Here is a 24439-nt window from a genome sequence, read left to right as displayed (position 1 = left end):
ATTAGATTTATAAGTTCTTTGTTTACCAGGAACTAAAGTCTTGACCTTTTATAGTTATATCTGGGTCGCTGGTTCGCTTTCTCACACGAATGCATTTAGTGAAACTCAGAGGTATGTGATATTTCAGCCCCAGCAGCTAATTTCTTCAGTACTGTTCACATGACAACAGGCTGCAGTGACTGACTGATTAGCTTTGTGCTGTTCTGAGGCAAATTATTCATTCTGATTAGTCTATTGCAGTTACCTTTGACCTTCATTTGTTTATTCATATTCTGCTCTTATAACCGAAGACCAGCATCTCTTTTTTTCCCCCCCTTCTCTGTCTAACTCACAGCTTTAGCCCTGTTTCCCAAGCTTATGAGTCACTGGCTGGTGTTTGATTCCTTTCCCCAGTTAGAGTGAGGAGCTGTGGCACAGTAGCTTGTGGTTGGATGAGCTCTAACCACATGTAATAAACCACCAGCTGAGAGGCGGAGAGGTGATGACAGCGATCTGTGTTTCTGTGGTTTCTGAGCAGATAATGGGTGCGTGAAAAGCAGACGCCACAAAGGCTCGCTGTTCTTGTGACAGGTCGTGTTTGCGGTTACATGTGACTGCGCTCAAGTGAGGCTGGATCAGGTGGCTACAGAGCATTTTATTGCTTATGCTTGATTTGTTTGTGACACTTTACAACACCCTCATTTTTGGTTCTTATAACACAGCCTTACATCCTGCTATGTAGCCTCGAGTCCTGATCTCTTCCCTGTGGAGTTCCTGGTCAGTGACACACCAAGAGACAGGAAAATGTGGGTGTGGACTTGACTGTGGGTGTGTGCGTGCCTGTGGCTGAGTATCTAAGCAGCCGCTCCCTTCTCTCCCATCCACCCAGTTTATGATTTTTTTCAGTGAATAGGTGAAGCAGGGACTCTGACCTCATTCATCCCATCACCTTATCCCTCTGGGCAAGCTCTGCACTTTCTGCCCTCCTTCCTCTCTCTCTGTATATTTCTTCTCATTTATCTATTCTCTGTGTGCTGATCATCCCCAGTGAGAGACAGAGGATAGACAGAGTTGTTTTTTGGGTTTGTTTTTTTTTAGCTTGGCTAATTGTATGTGATTACCTGTTTTGGGCTTCAGGAATTGTTAAAGATATTCTATTATCAAAGTACTCAGATGCAATGAAATATCACTCAGACACTTAGAGCAGTTTTAAACGTGCACGGGTGAGAGACTCAGGGAGAGACTCACACACCTCCTTGGTGCAGTCTGGCTTTATTTATACACATTATGAAGCATACAAAAAAGGAAATATCATCCTTATCTTGTCAAGAAAACAGGTGTGGTTTATCAAAAAACTTCGTGTTCTCTACAAGGTTGTTTCTTACTCGTGGGTGGCGGTTTCCTGCTAGTGTGAAGGCAAACAGTGACAATGTGAAGGCAAAGACTGATAATGTGAAGGCAAGCAGTTTCCGTTATAAAGTAGGGAGCCAGCAATTAAAATATGCAGCTGGTTGAGTACAGAACAGAAATATAAACACTCTTAGCTGATTATTATATGAATAATAAAATCTTAGAAAGCAAAAATACTCTGACATTCCCTCCTGTTGTTTAGATTTCTCACATGACAGTACTGTTATTTTTGTCAGTTCATAACCTCTTGTCTAAACATTTTCGGTTTGAACGTCATAAAACAGTCCTGTGTTCAATTAAACTAAACATTACTGTATGGATCATCTTTCAAAATTTCTTCCATTTGAGACATCATCACATAAGCATTGATAGAAGTTGTCACCATGTTTGATACCATTTTCTTCAGACAGGGTACTACACATGTTGTGAAAACACATAACAGTAAAAGCAAAAATGCTATTCCAACAAGTCCTTTAATCAGAAGGGACTTCCATGAACCACCTAGTAACCATGTCAACCAATCATCAGTGCTTGTGACATAGTCTTGTTGTTCAGCATCTTCAATCTTTCTCAAGGTGTTCAAAGCGTCGGTCATGTTTTGTGAGTGTATGTTGTCTGGGATGTATGTACAACATGTAGTGTCAAACAATACACACAAACCTCCTTTTTCAGCTAGAATCATGTCTAGTGCGACTCTGTGTTGCATCACTACAATGCGTATTGCGTCGATTTCTTCATTTTGCGCTTTGTTGATTTTCATTGAAGCATTTAGGAACAGTCCAGATCGATAGTCAAGTGTCTCGATCCTCAGCATGTTTTTCCCAACTCCTACCCAAGGGAACAAGGAGTGGAGGACTTTCTGACCATCAGTCCATAGTTTGAAGTTCTTGGGCACATCTGATCCATAGATTGAGTCATGTGGCATTACTTCAGTGACTTCAGCAACTTCACGTTTTGCTCTTGACGTGTGTGTCTCTGCTGTGATCTTGAAGGTGTGGTCTGAAATTAGTACTGGTGCACACAGACCGGTGGAGTTCGGTGGGAGCATGAAGTAGGTTTTAGGCCCGCAGGCCCAAGCGGCTCCCTGGACCCAGAAAGTTCAATTTTTGAAGGTGTGTATTCCTTTGGATTGGGTCAGGTCAAGTGTCTGTGTGCAGTTGCGGTTTCTTCCAAGTTTCCTGTTTCCATCGGAGAAGTTGAAACACATTGGGTGCTGTATGTCCGGCGGCAAAACTATGGCGAATGATTTGTTTTTTGTGTTGTTGGCTTTGACGTTTACCCAATGTTTTTCGTTGCAGGTGTAGTTCCAGTTCGTCAGATTGTAGGCACAAGGGGTTGTCTGTTCAATTAGAATACGTCGTTGTGAAAGTGGTTTCGTGACACGTTTGACGTCTGTGTCACTACACCATGGAATTAGGTCTTCTTTCTTTGTGCTTTGACCTTTTAGGGTCAGTCCTGTTGCCATCAAATCTCTGCGTGTGCAATTTCCAGTTGTTGCTTTGTTGAACACACACATCGCTTCGTCAAGTTCAGGTGCCTTTCCATATATTGTTGCGTGTACGGCTGTTGTTGGCATATGTGAACATACATAGCATTCCGTGCTGTTGTCGGTGCGTGTTCTATCATACACATATCTATACCACGCGTTGTTCATCCATGGGTGGTTATGGTCTTGGTTCAGGTCACGTAGATGCGAATTATCATGTGTCCATCTTTTTTGCAGGTGGTGTTGTTTATTTCCTCTCATCTGGGTGAGTGTTAGTAGGCTCACTAGGAGCGCAATGCTGGCCACTAGGAGGACAAGTGTCTTCATGATGACCAGGCACACCTAGACTTCTGGTGAGTAGACTATTGGCGAGAAGTAAAAAAGGGCGGGATATACCCAATCAGCCCTTCCCTTCACCAATAGATCACCTAGAAGCCAGGGGAGCCGGCGTCTAAGCGTCTGGATTGTCACTCACTTTTTTACAGTGGCTGTGGTGGATCCAAGATGGTCTTTCTGCTATTTTGCAGGCGGTGGGTGTGGTAAGTAGGACTTGGTATGGGCCCTCCCACCTTGGTGAACTCCAATTCTTTCTCTGGAGTACTTTGATCAGGATCCAATCACCTGGTTGTAACCTGCAAGACACTGGAGAGAAATCACTCGGCAGTTGGTTGTTTAACACAATCTCTTTATTTTCAAACAGTTTAGTCATCCATTCTGCTAGGGTAGTTTCCCTTATTGATTTATTAATAGGTTCACTGGTAATTGGCAATGGAAACGCTCTCCCGTGGATGATTTCAAAAGGTGTAAGTTTCTGAGAACCTTGTGTTATTCTCATCCACATCTTTACTAGGCCTAGACATTCAGGCCATGGTCTTCCTGTTTCTTCCATGCATTTTCTTAATCTCTGTTTTATTGTGCCGTTAGTTCTTTCCACTAATCCTGCGCTTTGTGGGTGATATGCACAGTGATGTTTGATGCTAAATCCTAGAGCTTCAGAGACTTTGCTGATGATGTCATTAACAAAATGTGTTCCATTGTCTGACCTTATCAGACTGGGAATGCCATATGTGGGGATGAAGTGATTGCATAAACACTTTGCCACTGATATTGCATCTGCTCTTTTGACTGGATAGATTTCTGGCCATTTTGAAAATACATCTATAATTACTAGAGCATATCTTGATGCTTGGCATTCGTTAAGTTCAATAAAATCCATGTGGATTGTATGGAAAACTAGCCTCTCTTAGGTCTTAAGTTTCCTTGTGAGTTGTGTTGTTTTTTTTTGTTTTTTATTTTTTGACAGAATAGGCATGTTCTTACAAATTATTCGCTAAAGTTTCAAAATTTATAGTGTGTATTGCATTGTTTATCTATACTATATCTCCCTCCTGTTTACACAGGTGTTTACCTCATGTGTCACTACAACCGCTGTCCTGTGTAATGACTCTGTTAATATAGGTTTTCCATCACAGACCATTAAGTCATCTTTCAGTTTACTCCACATTTCAGCCACTTGTTTTGTTCAGTGATTGTTGCAGCTTGTTGTTCGGTTTTTAGTACATCAAGTGGTATTTGTAGGCAGTAGTTGGTTTCTAGTAGCTCTGCCGATTGTTTGCAGCCTGTTTTGCTGCTTGTTCTGCAAAATTATTTCCTTTTGTGACAATATAATTGTCTTTTTGATGTGCTCCACATGTGCACAGTGCCAATTGTTTTGGCAAGGTGATCACTTCCAGCAAGATTTTTTTTTTTTTTTCTTCTCTATAGATGGAACATTACATTCTCACTTGAGGCATTTTTAGATAATTTCTAGTTTTTCAAAGAATTCACACATCTCACACATCTTACATATTTTAAACAAGTATTGTCACGAATTTGTTTCCAAATCAACAAAATAAAATAATCAAACAAAACCGAAAACATACATGAGTCAGGACCCAAAAAGAAAAATGCTGCTACTGAAACAGAGCAGACATGTGAGGGAAAACTGAGCTCACAGACAGCTGCATGTGTTGGCTTTTATGCAGCTTCTGCTCTAAAAACAAATAAATAAAAAATAAAAGAAAATGTGTAACATGCTCATCAACTTAGCGGTGTCCACATATTTAATTCAGCTTCACAATCCTGTAACTTTAGCTGTTGTCTACAGGGTTTGGCTTATTAGTTGTTACTATAGATGTGCTCTATATCTCAGTAATATTTTATCCAGGTTTTCAAGCATGTCAAGTGCCTCTATGCACCTAAGTAGTTTAGATATTTCCTTTATTTTCTTCATCTCCTATGTCATTATACTGAGTTTGAGCAAACCTTAAGCTTGATGCAGACTACTTCATAACAATTGTCCATCTCACATCATACTGACTAGGTTACTTCTTATTATTATCATCTTTTTCTTTCCATATAATAACAACAGTATATTACAACATTTTATCAGTGTATATAAAAGTGTATATTACTATACTACTACTGAGCCAATTTAATAGTTGGGATCATCTTACTCAGCAAACAGATAACTTAGAATTCATCCAATCTGTACAAATTTGCTTCTTCTCTGAACAGGTTTGTGCCTACTTTTTAGACTGGTCTTCTGTTTGCCTCATCTCAGATCCAACCTTCGGTCACTTTCATTCTTTCTGTTGCCTGTCTAACCAAGCAATTTATTATTATATATTTTATATTTTATTTTGTGTCCATCAAGGGCTTCGGGTGATCTGCAGCTTCACCTTTTCCCAAGCTGGAGACATTTACCTTTTCACACACTTTCCTTGGCTGACCAATGACACAGCCATGAACGTCTTGCCAACTATGTTTCATTGTTAATATAAGTTTACAGGTTGTTATCCTTCCTATTATTAGTTTCAATACATTAAAAATAAGTTCTAATGTAATTTTGTCTTTATTTATTTTATTTTTGTACTTCTTATATTTATATCTATTCGTTGAGGTCTGTTTCCAACCTTTTTAAACTACTTTGATCTCTAGTTTTCACTTAATAAGGGTTTTATCAGTCACTGCAGTTTGTCCGGTGCCTGGACATTTTTCTCTAGCCACTGCTCGTCAGCAGTGAGTTTTGTTGATTTATTACCCATTTTTCTTTCTTATTATTTTTATTAGCTCATAGATATATTTACGTTTACACACACACATACACACCCGTGGTGCTTTCTCTGGCACGAGGAATGGGAGAGGCTATTGACACGGCCTTCTACTTTCAAGCTAGCCTTGAAAGCGGTGTCAATTTTATGTGATGAAACACAACCTTTTCCCGTTCCACCAGAACTCGAGCAACCAACGGTAAACAATTCGGTGGAGTAGTTCAGCCTCCTTAATGTGCTGTAAAATCAACTTACTCCACCAACAAAACAGTAAAACAACAGATTATACGCGTAATGAGTTTTTTATTCTGGGCAACACTGTGTCTTTCTACATTGCTCCAAGCCCTCTTTCAGGCGAGCTGCTTCGTAACCTCTACGAGTCCTTTTTCAGACGAGAATGTTACTATCCTGTCGTATTTTGACATTAAACTTGCTCCGAGCCCTTTTTCAGGCGAGCTGTAACCTCTACCAGTCCTTTTTCAGACGAGAATGTTACTTAATTAATCTGTCATACATTGACGGGAAACTATTTAATGTACAGACCACAGGTTGCCTCAGTCGTTTTGCGCAAGATGTGAGTGAGTGCTAAATATTCACCTGAGTTATTGTGTGGTTGCTTTGGTTTCCTTCATCAACCCCTGAAGTCGTGGACCTCTTATAAGAACGCTGGCCAGAACCCGAACGTCACGTCTCTGGACTTTATCCTCTGCCTGGAGAGGAGTCGACAGCGTGGGCTTCTCACGACGTCAGGACTTGACGAAGGTCTCCTATTGGAGCATTGAAAAAATATCAATGTCCACTCCGGCTCGAAGGACCAATTAAATGTTAAAGATATTCTATTATCAAAGTACTCAGATGCAATGAAATATCACTCAGACACTTAGAGCAGTTTTAAACGTGCACGGGTGAGAGACTCAGGGAGAGACTCACACACCTCCTTGGTGCAGTCTGGCTTTATTTATACACATTATGAAGCATACAAAAAAGGAAATATCATCCTTATCTTGTCAAGAAAACAGGTGTGGTTTATCAAAAAACTTCGTGTTCTCTACAAGGTTGTTTCTTACTCGTGGGTGGCGGTTTCCTGCTAGTGTGAAGGCAAACAGTGACAATGTGAAGGCAAAGACTGATAATGTGAAGGCAAGCAGTTTCCGTTATAAAGTAGGGAGCCAGCAATTAAAATATGCAGCTGGTTGAGTACAGAACAGAAATATAAACACTCTTAGCTGATTATTATATGAATAATAAAATCTTAGAAAGCAAAAATACTCTGACAGGAATGTTCAGACCTTGTCTCTGTCTGACTACGTCTACTACTATGAGCTTTTCTCTCTGTTTTGTTCGTTTCTCAACCCAAAATTTAGAGTTAATACTTTTTGTTGTTCTGTTGTCTGTTTAAAATCAATACAATTTGATTTAGGCCAGGGTGTAAACCATTAGTACCTAAGAGGCACGATTAAGTAATCATACTTTTTTTTTTTTTTTTTTTTTTTTTTTTTTTTTTTTTTGCCTGTCCCATTTGGTTCTTTAGCCATCAGAATTGTTGTCTGAAGACCAACAAGGATACCCAATGCATTTACTTTGCCAAATGGATCATCGTGGCATTGCCGTATTGGTCCATTTGGTCGATCTTTGTTTTTATTATTTATTATATTTTATTTTCAGATGTTACAGACGGGACAGACATGAGTGAGGGATAGGAAAGGGAGAAAGAAAGAGGAAGGAAAGGAAAAACAGAAGGGGAGAGGGACAGTGAGAAAGGGGGGGAGAAAAAAAATAAAAATCTCCTGGATCACCTGTTGAGAGAAGAATAGAAAACAAGCAGAAAAAAAAACAAAGCAACATACTAAACACAACACCATCGCATTAATCTAGCTAAGTGTAAACAGCAGTAAATACTAAATATTCAATGTTGTTGTGCAGCACGCAGGACAGATGTGCTTTGAAGTAGCAGCCAAGAAAGGTGTAATTTGGGTCTACGAGCAGTGAACACCCGTGTGCATACCTGTGTGGATCCGCGCGCTTGCATTCCAAAGGTTTCTCCATGTAATGATCTGCTAGGGAGTGTGTGGGGGGGCCACAGCCCCGTCCTCCGGGGTGTGAAGCGGGTATGGAGGAGATCAAAACTCCAGACATCCAGAGGCCCCCAGAACACAAGAGACCATGGAAGACCAACAGAGGGGCAGCCGCGCCACTGTTCCAGTAAGAGCTGAGGAGAGTCCCAGATGAGGGCTCACTCAGCAGCCGCGGAGCAGAAGCCAGGGGGAGTTGCAGTGACGCGCCCATGAGCTCTGCCGGCCCCCAGCTGTGCCTGAGTGACCGAGCCCCAGGCCGAGAGGCCGGGGGCACCCAACCTCCGAAGGGGCCCAAGCGAGCCCTAGGCTCCAGGCCCCGATAAGCGGCCGCCAAGGAGTGAGCCGGTGTGTACCTGGACGCCCACCCCCAGACACAAAGAACCACCAACGCACCGACACCTGAGGGAGTCCGCCACTGGCAGGGGAAGTGGTGGTGGGCGGAGATAGGCCTCCAAACCTTGGAGGGCCTGAGGTGTCCCCAGAGAGGTGGCGTCTGATACCCAACCTGACATATAGACACAGACATACAGGCACACACAGACACAAACATCCATTCCCCCCCCCCCCCCCCCCCATGCTCTCATATGCACTCACTCCACACTCAACCAACGTGGAGCCAGACATAAAGAGACGCTGTACACACGATCACACTCCCCAAGCGTACTCTACAAACCGGGTCTAGGTACCCTTGCCCCTGGAGGGGGGAACTGCACCCAGACCCAGGTGGTGTTACCCTTTTCCCTGCGGTGGGGAGAGGCAGACCACCCCGACTCCGTAGCAGCAGGGAGGCCCCACACCCCAGACCGCAGTCGGACGGCCAACTCCTCCTCCTAGCCCTCCCGCTCCAGCAGGCCGCAGAGAACGGGGGTGGGAGAAGACTCCAAACCTCCCTCCACCCGCTCATTGTAGTGTTGATGCATGTGTGTTCTAAGGTGCAATTAAAACCCAGGAGGGCATGGAGCTACCTGCCATGGAGCAGCAGGTAAGCGCATAGTCCCTCCTGCTAGCCCTCAATGTCTAAGTGTATTTAAAATTGAGAGGTGGGCAACGATGCCAGGGGTGAGGTGTACACCCTGATGGTAATTTGGACTCCGTGATTGTGCCCACCCCCAAGATCCTATATGTATGTGTAATGAGAGTGTGAATAATGTGAATGTCTAAGTTGTGGGATAAAATTGAGGCAGAGGCAGCTAGAAGGGGACAGGGGGGGGGGGGGGGGGGGGTAGCCTCCTCTGCACCCTGGTGACATACCCCTACTCCAAGGCCCTGCATGTGTGGGTGGTTGTGGTGGAGTGGGAAGAGGGAGGCAGCTGGAGATGGGGAGGGAAGGAAGGGAGGGGCAGGTAACCCCTCCCTGGGGCCAGCTCCCCCGCTGACCCCAGTAGGCACTCCCATACTCCGCGACCCGCCAGGGAAAGGGGGCCCAGGCCCATCCAGACCGGGGCCCAGTGCAGCAGCGCCCCCCGGCCCCACAGAGCCCGGGACAGTCCACCCAACCCCACCACAGAGAAAACTGCACCCACCCCACCATCCACTCATCTTCCAGACTACATAAGACAGTAAGCGCCCAGGCTGAGATCTTCCTCCACCTCTCCTGTATCTCCCCCTCCTGCAGAGAGAGTTCCTGAAGGGAGGAAAGCTCCTGCAAGATGTGACCATCTCCCCCACCAGTTGAAGAGCCCCCCAGGCGGCTCGACGCACCGGCGGCACCCTGCTCCAGGGCTGGGCCCCCATGCACCCACCCGCCCACAACCCCGGCAACACACCAACCAGGACCCAAGCCCCCAAGGCCCGGCCCGGGCCCCAGCCCAGAGATGGAGCACCCCTAGAACCCCATGCCCATCCTGGACCCAATCATACTATTTTTACTGCTGTCAGCGTTAATCTGGTTAAAATGACGTTAATGCCATAACCGCATTAACGCGGCAAATCTCCGTTAGTGAGCTTGACCGCCCCGTGCATGGGGCTGCATGGCGTCAACGTGCTAGCACGGTTAGCTCGTTAACGTGTTAGCGCCGTCCAGCCCCACACACTGGGCGAGTTAGCGAGTTAGCACAGCACTAACTATTTTATATACAGTTTTCTTTATTTCATTACTTGTTCCCTGGCAGCTAAAATGATGATAAATCATGTGTCAACAGTTTGTTTTCTGGTCAAAATCCTTTTTTTTTCACACGGGTTGTAGCCTAATCTATAGTGAGTTATGCCATCACAGGATTTTGTGTCTTTATTAGACTCTTATATTGAGATAATGATCTAAGAGCTGTCTATTTTTTGTTGCCATACACATGTTCACATCCCTGACCTTTAGCTGCTTTTAGAGAAATGTGCTGCTTTCAGCGCTACGTGAAGGACTTGCTGTTTTCCTGGTAATTATAGAAGCAGTAAACTGACTTTCTTTGCATCTTTTTCCCTTCTCTTTGTCAACCAAAGCAAATCATTTGACAATGTCTCCTCTGGCTCTTGAAAAATGATGAAGCACATGTTTCGGTGTTTTCTGACAGTCAGCTCTCCAGTCGAAAAGGATGGCTGGCCGTAGCAAACATTAAACAAAGTGGGCGTAGTCTTGTTTGAGAAGAAGCTGCGTCAGAAATTTCCCTGTTATTCCCACTTTTATAGTCCGTCTGTAAACGACCTAAACGACACACAGATTGTCTTATTCAGTTTCTGATCGTTTATTGTTGTTTCATCGAGAACAAAGAGCTTCTTGCTCTTGTGAAAGTGGTATTTTCCTCTCTGATACGCTGATATGGTATCAAAGTGCTTCTGGACACAAGTCCTGCAGCCATTTCAGTAACTCCTAGAGATTTATTTAAAATTGCCAGTCTAAATGAGGGGAGATAAAACCATACTTTTACTGTGGTCACCGTACTAATTTGCTTTATGGATACATTGAAAACGCTACGTAAACTAAACTTTGGGATTTTGTCAGCAAAGCAAATCCGTTGGATTGGATTTCTCTTTTCAGATTTTTATTCGGCATTCTTTGATTGACACATTTCTTCCTTATAGTGTCTCTAGACTGAATTACTGTTGCACAGCAGTTTATATTTCATTATAAATAAAGCTGCGTGGACATCTGCTTTCTGCACTGGACCCCATGAATTAGCCTCATGGCAGAATATTGGGTGAGGCAGTTCCTGCTTAATAATATTTTGGCTGGGATGAACATTTTTCTTTATATCTTTTTTTTTGTTTGGGGGGGGAGTTGCTGAAAGAAGAGGATGAGAAGATTTATCGGTTTCCTGCTGTTCAGATCATCTGTGTGGATGTAGGGATTTATGAAAACAATCTGAAAGACGATTGCGGTTGCAGAGCGTTGTCAAATGTAGCTGTATATGATGGACTCTCTTTCTGTTGCTTAAAGTGAGGCAGGCTATGCAAGGATTAGATTAGGGCGATTGGTTATGGCTCCTAGAATGTGTCTGCAGCACAGTATCAGGGCCCTGTCTAACCTGGAGGCAAGGACAGACGAGGCCAGCCTGAGCCGGGCTGGAAGCGGCTGTGTGTGTGCGGTAAAATAGCATACTGCAAACTGTGTTTTTGTCTTGGGGACAGACTGTGCAGATAGAGGGGAAAAAAAGGCGAGAAAGAGAGAGAGGCTAGTGCTATGCCACCTGGCTCCAAGGCAGTCATCTGGTCTAATGGGGCTTGTGTGCAAGTGTGTGTGTGTTAGAGCGAGAGTGTGTCCTGTGGCTGTAGTTGAGCGGTCCAGTCTTCCATTAGTTTGCCTTGAAAAGCCCTTATGTTGCCCTCCTCTCTCTTTGTGTAAATCTCTCTCGCTCCTCTTTCTTGCCAGGATGCCGCCAGCAAACATGTGAGGGAGCGGGGATAAAAAAAAAGGCAGTAAAGTGAATATTAAACAAATGACAGCGAAAGGGTCAAGCAAGCTGGCATGGTGTCATTTTGAGCAGTTTAGTTTTTTTTCATTTAGCTCTGGTGGTTTCTTCTTTCCTCAAACCTCAAACTGCACCCCCGTACAGCTGAACTAAATTTAGTTTTCTTACAGCACTGAGTAATTACATATAAGTCCAATAGGTATTCTGTAACATCCACAGAGCGCTATTAGTGCTATTTTCTAGAGAAGTGAGAGTTGCTCAGGAAAAAAAAACATGTCCAATTCTGGTGAGTTGCAGGTTCAGCATTCATAGGACAATAATTTACTGCAGTTTCAATTTAAAAAGTCACTTTTAATTTGAAGGAATGACTGTGGCAATAATTATGTCCCATAACCTGATGGATCATTGCATACCACTCTGAGTTATTAAAAAAGAAGTTATATAACTAATGTAAGGCAAAAACATTTGACATGTTCAGTCAGTCAGTTGTGTGAGCGCCAAGACAGTAAATGTATCCGTTTTTGACATTCAGCAGATATTGAACTATTAAAATAAACTGACGTCCTCGACTTCTCAGTGCTAACAAGACAGCAGTGAAACTGTCCTAGCTCATCCTCGTCTGAGCCAATCACGAGTGAAATGTCACCTTGTTGTAGCTGTAACTGCATCCCAGTGTCATTTTGAATGCTTTGAGCGACCATTTCCCCGAGCTTAGTGGAAATGGGATCAGCAGTTGGTGAGGTCTGCTGTACAGATTCTTTTTCCTTCTTTTTGTGCCTCAGTGTTGCTGGAGTTCCTGCTCATTGCTAATGGTGTTTACAGCTTCTTTGTATTTCCCATCTCCAGTGATTAGATGATGATTTATGTGATGATTTAGATTTGTGAACAGTGCAGTGACAACGTGTAAATATACAATCCTGGACATTGTGTCCCTGGAAGGTTCCATCAATACAAAATGCAAAAATACATGAAATACACGTACTTTCCCTCGTTCTCATCGAAAAATGTATCACTGATCAGCTCATAAATAAGTAATATGTAAAACTGATCAAGTTTGATCATTCTAGAAAATGTGAACTGAAAAAGCTGATTTTTGCTATAAAGAAGTGATTTTAATGTCTAGCTGCATCACACATCACAGCTCGACACTGAGCTCAAGGAGATCCACTGCCTCCTCCTTTATTCTGACTTCATCCACTAATCCCTCTCTTTCTCCATCCTCCTTTCCCTCCTTTCTTTCCATCTGAATATTTTTCCTCTTCCCTTCCTCCCCTTTTTCCTCCAGTTGCCATTTCTCTCACACATCCCTCTTTTCCCTCTTCATCTACACCTTCTACACCTACTGACTTCTCTCTTATTTTTCTCCATTCCCTTTTTCCTCTACTACAACTTAATTGTCTTGGATTGATTTCACCTTTTCCTCCCCTTTCTCCTCTTTTCTATTGCAATCTTCTCCCATTCTGTTCTGTTTCTCCCATTTCCTCGTCTTCTGTCCATCCATCTCTCGACCTTTATCCGCTTTCCTTTTATCCAGCCCTTTCTCTGCCCCTTCGTTCCTTTTCTCCTATCACTTCACGCTTGACCTCTTTACCCTCCCCCTACCTCTCCCTTCTCCTCTTTTATCTTCTCTCTGTCATCCATATCTCCTTTTATACCTTCAGCTTCTCTTTTCCACAGTCCCTTATCATCACCCCATCACTCCCTCTCTTTATCCTCTTATCTCTCTTTTCTCTCTCCTCTCTCTCCCCCACCTCTCACACTCACATCTTTCTCCTCTGATTGCTCTCCCCCTCTTCCCCTTATCATCATTATCTGTTCTCTCCATGCTCTCCTCTCCTCTCTGTCATCACTTACCTTCACTAAAAATAAATGCATGCTGTTAGTGTGTGTGTGTGTGTGTGTGTGTGTTGATGTTTGTGTATTTAATAGAATATGACAGATAAGAAGTGACACATGTTGTGTTGTTGCGTGACTCATTAATGCTAGCATTGTCAAAGTGCCCCCACCCACAGTTGTAGTAGATGTTTGTAGTTTATATTTGTAGTAAATGTTACTTTGAGCTTTTAAAAATGTAAAGGAATATTGCACAATGTTTCAGTACCACTAAGCCTTTATTTCCTTTTGTACAAAAGGAAATATTTATCAAGTATTTTTGGAGGGTTTGAGGTCATGTGGTCTGTTACTGTACATAATAACATATACATTATCTCTTCATATCCGTTTTAACTGGCAACAGAGAAAAACATTCAAAAATTCTGAAGATTAATTGATTTTATTGTTTAATTAAATCTAAATCCAGCACCACAGGTTCATTTTTAATTACAAACCTGCAAATTTAGCCTTTTCAACCTCATGTTTTTCTAAACAGTTTTCTCTTTCACATTTAAATTTTTTAGTAGGGCTTGAATGGTTTCTGCTAAAATATAATTTATTAGATGTGGTTATAATTGATCACATTCTTCTGCAGGATGAACGGATAATCAGTAAAAAAGTATTATAAAAGGACAAACTGAATGTGTGTGTGTGTGTGTGTGTGTGTGTGTATAAACAGAGCAGTAACTAGGTAGCTATAGCTTGACAACTCTATTTATAATACTGCCCATCTGTCTCTGTTACATTAGAAAATTAGTGTGCATGCATGTGTATTTGTGTGTGTGCACGCGCTGCTGTCTTGGCTTGCTGAAAGCCCGACATCTGCCCTACTGTCACCATACCCAGTGACACACAGTTCAATGCACACGAGTTCAGATCACGAGGCTGGACTGTGAGGACACTGTAGTAATTAGCAAAACTTTTAAATCTCGAGCATAAATAGAGGCGCCTGGGAGACATCTGGTTGTAGATGTAAATGAATTTTATAATGACGTCACACTGGAGTAGTTGACATTCTTTTCACAGTTTCTTATGACCTGATTCAGCTGTGTGTTCAATGTGAAAACCTACTTTTGACTCAAATGCAGCATTTTAGTTACTTAGAAGGAATTCGTTTTAATATCAAGGTAGTTTTATACCTTTATTTTTTGTATTTTCTCCTAAAGTTTATTTAAAATTTAAAACCGTTAACAAATTTAAAGGAATGTTTTACCTCAAGACATTGTACCCAAATACATTGTAAGCGAGACAACAAATACATTACCTAAAAAGAAAGTATAAGAAAACCTCTGATAAAATCAAGTTGTTTAAAAGTTTCAAGCTAGGCTTGTGCAGCTGGAGGGGAGAAAAAATGGATCCATTCAGAGGTCTCATGAGTGTTTTTGTTGTAAACGGTCTGGATGGTAGATAATATGGTACACTATTTGTGATTTACATAGATTCTGTGGTTTGCAGCTACTTATTCTGTCACCTTTGCTTTCTTTTCCATTACCTAAAATCTCTTCGATAAATTGTTATGGTGCTCGCTGCAGTGTTACATTTTGGCTACAGATGACTGTTTATTATAGAATCCAGTTCCAATAAATCAAAGTGAAGATGATGCTTAACAGCTGAAGTAGCGGCAAGGAGCCAAAGGGGAGATGGGGCCGAAAGAAAGAAAGCATGAACAGAGTGAGGCAAAGGAGGAGGAGAAGTTGAATCCTCACCTCTTTGGCCCAGTACTAGTGAGGCACCGTGAGAAAATGTGTTGTTGTTTGCTTTGAATTGTGTTAGGAGCTGCAGTGTGAATGTGAGCATGAATGGATGTCTGTCTGTGTTAACCCTGCCATAGATGTGCTATCTGTCCAGGGGATCCATTGCCTCCTGTCCTATGACAGCTGCGATAAGCCCCATGTGACCCTGATCTTGATACATATTTAAGAGGATGGATGGATTTATTAAAGTAAAATACTTCACTCTGGAGACTTAGTATTGCACTCCTACAGAGTTGCCATCAAAGGCAATACACCATTTCAAGTGAGATCCTGAATGGTACACTTCTTGCGTCTTTAATAATGTGGGTCAAGCTAGTAATGCTGAGCACTACAGTTGCCACAGCGTTGGTAGGTTCAGATTTCTGTATCCTCCTTATCTGATAAAGACCCATGGCTTTTAAACCCCATTGCCTCTTTAACAGGGTTTAGGTTATAATGTGTAACTGTATACCATTCTAATCTTCCATCCCTTATCTCACACTTTATTGGCTGATCTTGTAGTCTTGAGTGTTTCAGAGTCTCTGTGTAGGTCATTGAACAATAACTGGCTAATTTAAATGTTGCTTATTTCCAGTGTGTGTCTCTGTGTGCCATGTTAGCTTTGCATGTGCCTGTTATTGTTACGGCCGAGAGGGCCCGGCTGTGGGTGTGGACTCAAATGCAGACACAGAGGGAGGCAAACGGGCGTGAACACAGTGCTTTATCTACAAGTGTCTAGTGAAATTACACAACAGGTCTCCTGTTGTGTAATTTCACTAGAATTTCACTAGAATTTCACTATGAATGCTATGAATTATGAAATGCTATGAACTGTGAACTGTGAGGCCAAACTGTGAACATGAAACTGAGTGCTATGGCTAGGTGCTGGATTTCACGGATGGAAAAAGGGGCAGCGGCTTGGATGGAGGTACGCAGTCACTATAATGAGAAGAGACAAGTAGTCAGTGGCAGTCCAGTGAATCACAGCTGCAGGATTAGGCTATGGAGGTTAGGGCTTACGCGTTGCAGGTTTAAAGTGTCATGCGAGGAAGGGGTGTCCAGGGGGTTCCGGGTGAGGAGTGTCCAGAGAGGATCCAGAATATGCGTGGAGTGAGGGACTTGGCAGGGAGGCAGGCAGGTGTAGTCCGATGGTGGAGAGGAAGAAACCAGATGACAGAACCAGCGTCCAGGCGGAGATGAGAGTAGTTCGGGAAACGTGACTGCCAGGTGGGTCCTATGACAAAGAAAAACACGGTGAGGGAAAAGCAGTAGTTGAGGGTTCTCACAAGGGGTTCGCAGCCTAGCACTGACATGGGTTAGCAGAAGATCTGGCAGAGGTCTGTTGTGAATGCTGGTCTTATATGCAGGTGACTTGATTGGAACCAGGTGTGGAAGCTGATTGGAGTCTCTGCCTGAAGGTAGAACCCAGCGGAGTGGAAAAACCCTGTGCACACCCGGACCATGACAGTTATGACGAGGAGGGGAAACGGGGACTTAAAACATTGTGTGAACAGTGTTAATTGGGGTGTCTACTGCCAGCTCCCTGCTGCTTTCCAAAAAGCTAGGGTTTTTTTCTTTTTGAACATGAATCATTTGTTACCGAGATGGACCAGGAAACTGCCGACTTGGAACGCTCATTTTGCTAACAGCCATGGGATATCCATCTGGGACTGAGAGCTGATTGATTTAATCAATCACAGCGTTCAGTGTGCTATAATAATTTGTGTACACCAGTCAGGAATGCCTTGAGGGATTTTCATTATATCTGGCACAAATGACCACTCGGATTCAAAGATGAAGCTATTAAAATTTGGTATTTAAAGGTGAAGGTCACTGTGACCTCATAAAACCACAACTGAAGAATTCATTCAGTGTTATCACAGCATTTCAGGATAAGTTAAAAATGATTAAGTGTTTTGGAATTTTATATCCAAATGGTCAAAGGTCAAGTCTGGATAGGCATGGATATGAAATGCCGTTTGAATGGTTGCTGTGGGCGTAAAACTGGGAGGTGGTATTTTTGTTACTATTTGGTCAGAGAAGTCCTGGTGTGTTGATTTGCTCCAGGATGATGGTGTTTATCACAAGTCTCAAAGCTGGGATTATCAGCTTCCATTGAAACATGGTCTGGTATTAGCGGATCCAGTTCTTTTCAGCAAAACACTTCCTTTTCAATCTGCACAGCACAGCAACTATAAACAATGAAGAGAGCGCGTGCATGCAAGCAAAGTTGTCATATCAACCTCCAGGCTGATCATTTTTGTGGTTTCTTTCAGCCAGTGTCGAAAATGAACATCAGATTCATTCATGCAAAAATGACTTCAGTGATCATGTTCATCATTCCAGTATAACTATTATCAAGAATCAGTGTAAAGATAAAGAAGATGAACAACAGATGTAGAATTTAAGAAACAATCTTTTAGCAACAGTTACCTTTGTGTGTGTTAATATACTCTGCAATCTCTGATTGAAAGGAGACTACAGCTGTGGTTTTGTTTCCTGCTGAGACCGTGTGCATGTGTGGGGTATGGATCTCGTTACCTAAGGTGCCCAGATATTAAATCATACTCACACACGCGCTCCTCGCAGCCTTCATATTGATTTATATTGACCCATGGTTGTGTGGTGGGCCGGTCGTTAAATTAACACACCGTTGGAGAAACTGATGACTCCACCAGACCACAAACTCAGCCAAGTGTGTGTGTGCGTGTGTGTGTGTATGAGAATAAAGGGTGAGGACAAAGAAAGCGCTCACCTGAGGTCATGCTCCTTTTCCGACACACACACCCTCCACCCCCTCTTTCTGGATGAGTGGATTGCCCACAGAATGACTTCCAGACCAGAAAGCTCAGCTCATTTCTTAGCTGAAGGATTGTGGGAAACGTTCCGGCTCCTCTGGGGAAAACTGAGCACTTTTACCTGCGCATTCATCTTCAGCGCATGTTAGCATGCCACGTCCCATTTATAACGAGCAGGATAAGAGCTAAGTGTCCTGGATATGAGAAAGTGGAACATGAGGGCTGGGATGTGCTGATAGGAAGCAGCGTGTTTGCTGCTTAGTTTAACAAGCGCTCTATGTCTTTCTTTAAGTTTAGGATTAGAGAAGCTTGGATAAGCAGAAAAACGTGTGTGGTGGATGGATGTTACTTACCTATAAACCTTAAATATGTGAATCTAAGCAGCTGATTGGGTCTTTGTTTTGCTAAAATATTAAAACTTCCTCTAGATCAGTGTATGCTGACCAACCCCCACCATTGGATATGAGTCGTCAACATAGAGGAATTCTTCCCAATAATTCTTTTAGATTATTTTATTTAAGCATCCATTCCAGTCCTGAAGAGGTAAAACACAACAAACACAGCAAATATTAGAGCGATGTCAAACTAACATTTTGCTAGCAGAATATTCTTTTTTTGTCCCATAATCTTTTCAAAACGCCTCAAATTTCTATTGCCACATCTCGAGGTTCACAACTTGAGGCTAGTAAATGTTAATGCAGAGTGCTGAATAAAACATTAATGACTTGCAATTTAAAGACATAATCCCCAGAGCTTTATTTATCCCTCTTCTTGAGTGGACGACAGTCTGTGAAGAAAATATTCCTCATTTTCCCCAGCAGCAGACTGTTAACGTCTTTAGCGCCTTTAATCTGATTTCCTCGATCCTGCCGATGCCGCCGCATCAGCACCTTAATTATCTTAATGGGAATAACATGTTTAACAGTGAACGTTTGTACCCAGTTTGGTTGCTTTTCAGGACAAGTGAACGCCCCATTCAGGCGTCTTTTTATTAAACTGCTCAGGCCAAGGATCTCCACACATAGTTGCAGATTGCTGTGAATCAATCAGAACAGAAGGAATATTTATTTATTTCTTTTTTTGGTTGTGACTTTGGGTGTTTTAGTCAGTGCAACAATCCTCATGTGTGTGTTGAACAAAGTGGGATTTATTGGGGGTGTTTTTTCTTTCTCAGAGTTATTTATGTGTCTTTGTTCCATTATTGAACGCACCAGCTTTGCATAACTGGAACGCTTAATATTGTTTTTCACTGCAGCTTTTCACAGTAGGAAAATGCTTTTGATTTGGGATGCAACAAAATAAATTTAAGCTTATGAAAGGGTAAAAAAACCCTACAAACAAAATAACAAATCACCTCCATGATAACTGTTTAGATGACTTTTATTGGATAGAAAAATGACCAAAACGCATTGTTAAACAGGCATGGAACACGAATCGTTGTGCCATTTATCATCGTCAGCTTCGACTTTCACAGGGGGCAGAAAGAAAATAACGCATGTCCCTGACTGGTAAAATAAGAGTTAAAAATAGCCAATGATTGACTTTCACTCATTGAACTAGCTTCCTGTCCCCCTCCCACAGCAGATGGTTATCGTGGCAATAAAATGACTGTGGCAGTTGGCCAGTGAGCAGAGAGACAGGTAGCAGGAGAAACCGTGAAACTGCTGTGATAGATAAGAAAAAGAGAGAGAGAGATCGAAATTGAGCAATGTGAGAGGAGCTGAGCTATAGTGTGTGTGTGTGTGTGTGTGTGTGTGTGTGTGTGTGTGTGTGTGTGTGTGTGTGTCAGTCAGGATATTAGATCATATCACAGCAGGACGAGTCCTGTCTGATCTCAACATGCAAACATGAACTCCACTGTTAACTTCCTTTCCTTCAGGTCCTGTGTGTGTGTGTGTGTGTGTGTGTGTGTGTGTGTGTGTGTGTGTGTGTGTGTGTGTGTGTGTGTGTGTGTGTGTGTATTTTGTGTTCCATCCTGTTGAGAATCAAATGTCCTCACAAGGACGCACAGATGTACAGGGTGGTGGCATTTTTGGCAATGGCCTTTGGGGGTTATTTTAAGGTCAGGTGAGGAGAGATTCAGGGCACAGAAAAAAAGAGTAAATATGAGTTGCATCATCATCAGCTAGTAGAGGAGAAAAATGTCCAAATTATTTATCGGATTGGACTTCAAATTACTGTCCTAAAAGTTACAAAGCCCATCACTATGTTCTACATGGATCGATTTGGCAGTTTTACGTTGTTACGGATGGCCTTCCTGACACAAACCCAAAGAGGATCTGTGTCTCCAGCTACACTTTGGAGCCATTACATATAAAGATCAAAACTAGTGTGGAAAATATATACAGCAAAATATTGGCAAACACTTTCACCACTGGACAAATTGCCAGGCTTTTTAATGATATTTACTAATCTTTAAGACCCCTAAAATATTTGGTGTTATGAATATGAACACAGTGAATAGATCAAAAGAAAGGAGAGGATTTCTGCTTTCATACACAAAGTACCCCCCAAATATTTTATTGTATATTCATTCATTTATTTTTAATCATCAGCTGATTGTTTCTCATTCATTAAAAAAAGAACAAAACATCAACAGCAACAAAAAAAAAACCAGCTTAAAAATGAGAAAAGAGCGTTTTTGTCAAAGAATAGCCGAGATACTCAGTGCATTCAGCTTAATTATGCCGTTCTGACATCTCAAAATTCAGCAGTTTGAATCAACTTAAGATATTATATCTGCTTCATTTCTCATGAAATAACAAGGGAACAGGCACACCTGGCTATCAAACTGTTTGTCTGATTAATTGTGAGTCCGATTAAATGTGGGACTGTGTCTAAAAGTTGCTGTTATGACCAATTTGTTTAGTAAACTCCTCCTTGAATTAAAACTGAAAGTCTGTACTTCAATCACATCTTGATTGTTGGATTTAAAATCCTCAGTGGTGATGTGCAGGTGTTGTTTTCCAAGAAAGAACGCATCCAGAGTAGAAATGCTTCATGCTGTCAATAAGAGACGTTGGTATTTGTAAATGCTAACACTGCTGATGCTAATTTGCTATTCATGATTAATTTTTGGATTGCAGAACTTAAGAAGTATAATCCAAAACTTATGCTTCCATATCCAAGAGTAAAGCAAAAACATGTAAAGTTGCGACCCTGTCAACCTTGACTAAAACCTCATTGACATAAATGGCTTTGGTAAATAGTGCACATAGAACTTTTGAGACCTTTTTAGCTCATTTCATGTTCTGAACCATTAAAATTCCACTTCAGAAACCGTCATCTTTCCAGTTTTGTGCTTTTTGTTCAGTGTTTCAATGTTCAGTTTTCTGTGAAACATGAAAGTCTGATGTGTCGCTGCCAAGTTAATGTGCGTTAAGTGCAGAGAAGCAGATCAGGAACACCCAGCGTCTGCAGAGGAGTTATATGGCTGTGACTCAGAGAAACATTCGGACGAGGCGTTGCTCTACCGTGTAATTTATTTCACAACAGTGTGTCATCAGGCTGAAGGTCGAAGCTTTGAGTTGTAATGTGGAGGTCCAAGTGAGTCCTCACAAATATAGTAATTGGAGCACATTGAAGGTGCAGCAGCAGAACATATTTGAGCTTTTCCACCCACTCTGTTTACTGAGCTTATACATCACGCTGTGTGTGTGAACACACACACACACACACACACGTATACACTCGCATGCACAAATTAGGTCGAGTGGGTTGCTGATTAGGCTGTGGTGATTTGGCACAATCACTACAATTTGTGTTATTAATTTAAGAGTTACCACATGTCACACACCTGAGTCAACACAAGCAAGCATACATTTTTAACAAAAACGCTGAAAGGTGCAGATCAATGCATGCGCACAAGCGGACACACACATGCACATTCACACTTGCTCACAGTTGACACGATTTACTTGAATCCATTAAAGCTGAATTTACATAATACTGTCTCTGCTTAACTGCCTCTGCAGGGACACACACACACACACACACACACACACACACACACACACACACACACACACACACACACGACAGTAGTTTTTGTGTAGTGGCTGCTGCAAGGTCATCCACACTGCAGTATACATGCATGTGTGTGTGCCTGTGTGTGTGTGTGCGCGTGTGTGTTCTTCCCTGCAGGCAGAACACACATTATTGCTCTAATTAAGACACTCTGTCTCGTATGTGCTGGTCTGGGATCAGCTGTCAGGTGCCAGCTGGCTGTGATATTTATGGTCCGAGGTTTTAACAAAAGCTGCTCTCAGACCAGCTGAAGTCTGCAAGCAAAATTGTTGATCTAGCTGTTGCTGCTTTGGATGACTGGTGCTCATGTTGCACTGCGATTTTCTGTGATGTTATTCGTCTCAAATTGGTCTCACACTGTTGAATTTGTCATTTCTGAAGACTAAAGGTCATAATTTATACTTGCACTCATACATATACTTGCAGTATATGTGATGTATATTTTTTTGATGCTTAATAATGAATAACATAGTGTGGGTGGCCCAAAACTCGTCATATTTTTGACTAAATCTCGCTGTGTGTGTCATGTTCAGCTGACATTTAGCTAGTAAGAGAGATGTTTAACCTACCACATTCATCCTCCTCTGTCTGTGTCCCACTCATAAAGGTTTTCATTTCAAAATGTATGTTTAAAAGAAAAAGGAAAAAAAGAAACTAGTAATATTAAACTATTGTCACACCTTATTAACTGCATCCAGAGGGAGATGGTGGTTTATAAAAGATTAGATTATAGCCAATCTACAACATGCATTTCATAGTTTTGCAAATATCTAATTACATCGCATTGCAGCAGCAGTTTTATGCAGTCACACATGGATTGAGGAAGAAAGCTGATTTAATTTACGTCGAGCATGGCATGGTTGTTGGTGCCAGACAAACTGGTACGATTATTTCGTAAACTACTGGTCTACTGGGAATTCTCCACACAGCCATCTCTAGTTTACAGAGAAAAAGAGAAAATATTCAGGGAGTGTGTTCAAAAATGCCCTTTTGGTGTCAGAGGAGAGTAGTCAAACTGCTTCGAGCTGATAGGAAGGTAACAGTAACTCAAATATCCACTTGTTACAATCAGGTTATCAAACCTTGAAGCAGATGGACTACAGGAGCAGACAACCACACCTGGTCCTACAAGAACAGGAAATCTTGGCTACAGTTATCACAGCCTCATCAAAATTGGACAACAGAGGATCAGAAAACCTCGCCTGGTTTGATGAATCATTCAGATGTTAAGATCTGCAGCGACTATGTGATGCTATCATGTCAACACAGACCACAATCTCTGTGAAATGTTCCAGCACGCTGTTGAATGTATGCTGGCTGTAAAGGCAAAATACTAGCAGGGTGTAATTAATGACTGGTGAGTGTATGTTTGACAAGAAATGGAGAAAGGTGTAAATGCCTCCTTTAACAAAATGCACTCCAACTAAAGTTTCTTTCCATTTTCTCTCTTTTCTCCTTTGATCTACCTTTTGTGGATTAAGTACAGCTGTATAATATTTGCTGCCTCTGGTTTCAGGAGATTGTGATGGAATATATGTCTCTGGTTGTTTCTGCAGTGCTGTTCTCCCCCTTGTTCAGAGCAAATGAATTATATGTTTAAAAAATGTGTAAATGTTTTCTAGGAATTTTTGTTTTTCTTTCTGCTGCAGCTTGTGGCCTAATTGCATCATAACCAGTGTCACAACAAGCATTTACAAGTATTTAAAAAAGAAATAAAAGAAAGGTTCTAATTAAATGTAACATGTCTAATGTGAATATTATTAGAGGCTTTGAAATCCTAGAAAGAGGACATAGTTTTTAGCTTTAAATCCAAATACTCTCAGTATGTTTTAATGTGGAAAACCACATTAGATGAGACGGTGCTTCTGTTGGCCCATCTGTTTCAGCTCAGCACTTTAACAGTTTTTTTGTGTGTTTAATGCTGCTTTAAGTCCACATGAATGAAGTCCATTAGAGCTGTTGCTGAAAATGGCTGTATGTGTTTCCAGGTCTGACGACAGAGGGCCTGTATCGCGTCAGTGGGAACAAGACAGACCAGGACAACATTCAGAAACAGTTTGATCAAGGTAAAACACTCATCTGCTCAGACACATGCTTGTAGTGGTAATAGACCTATGAATACATATTTA

General features: G+C 42.0%; 1 protein-coding gene and 1 pseudogene across 2 annotated transcripts in view; one reads left to right on the top strand and one right to left on the bottom strand.

The window, feature by feature from the left end:
* The window catches only part of arhgap5 (Rho GTPase activating protein 5), a 64197-nt gene that overhangs the window by 26866 nt on the left and 12892 nt on the right, over window positions 1-24439 (top strand). Inside the window, exon 4 of the mRNA XM_086273851.1 lies at window positions 24299-24376. Coding sequence (XP_086129977.1) covers window positions 24299-24376 — 78 coding nt within the window. The remainder of the gene's footprint in view (window positions 1-24298; window positions 24377-24439) is intronic.
* On the bottom strand, window positions 1183-7237 carry LOC147306367 (uncharacterized; annotated as a pseudogene). Its single transcript, XR_015126336.1, has 2 exons — window positions 6565-7237; window positions 1183-3517 (listed from the first exon to the last, which is right to left on the bottom strand). The product of XR_015126336.1 is annotated as an uncharacterized LOC147306367 (transcript).

Source organism: Aulonocara sp. 'chitande type north' Nkhata Bay, linkage group LG19 (assembly GCF_057382095.1).
Source record: "Aulonocara sp. 'chitande type north' Nkhata Bay isolate Kocher_YH1m ecotype deep benthic linkage group LG19, A_spYH_male_GT1.1, whole genome shotgun sequence".
Taxonomy (NCBI): domain Eukaryota; kingdom Metazoa; phylum Chordata; class Actinopteri; order Cichliformes; family Cichlidae; genus Aulonocara; species Aulonocara sp. 'chitande type north' Nkhata Bay.
This window is presented reverse-complemented; position numbering and strand designations above follow the sequence as displayed.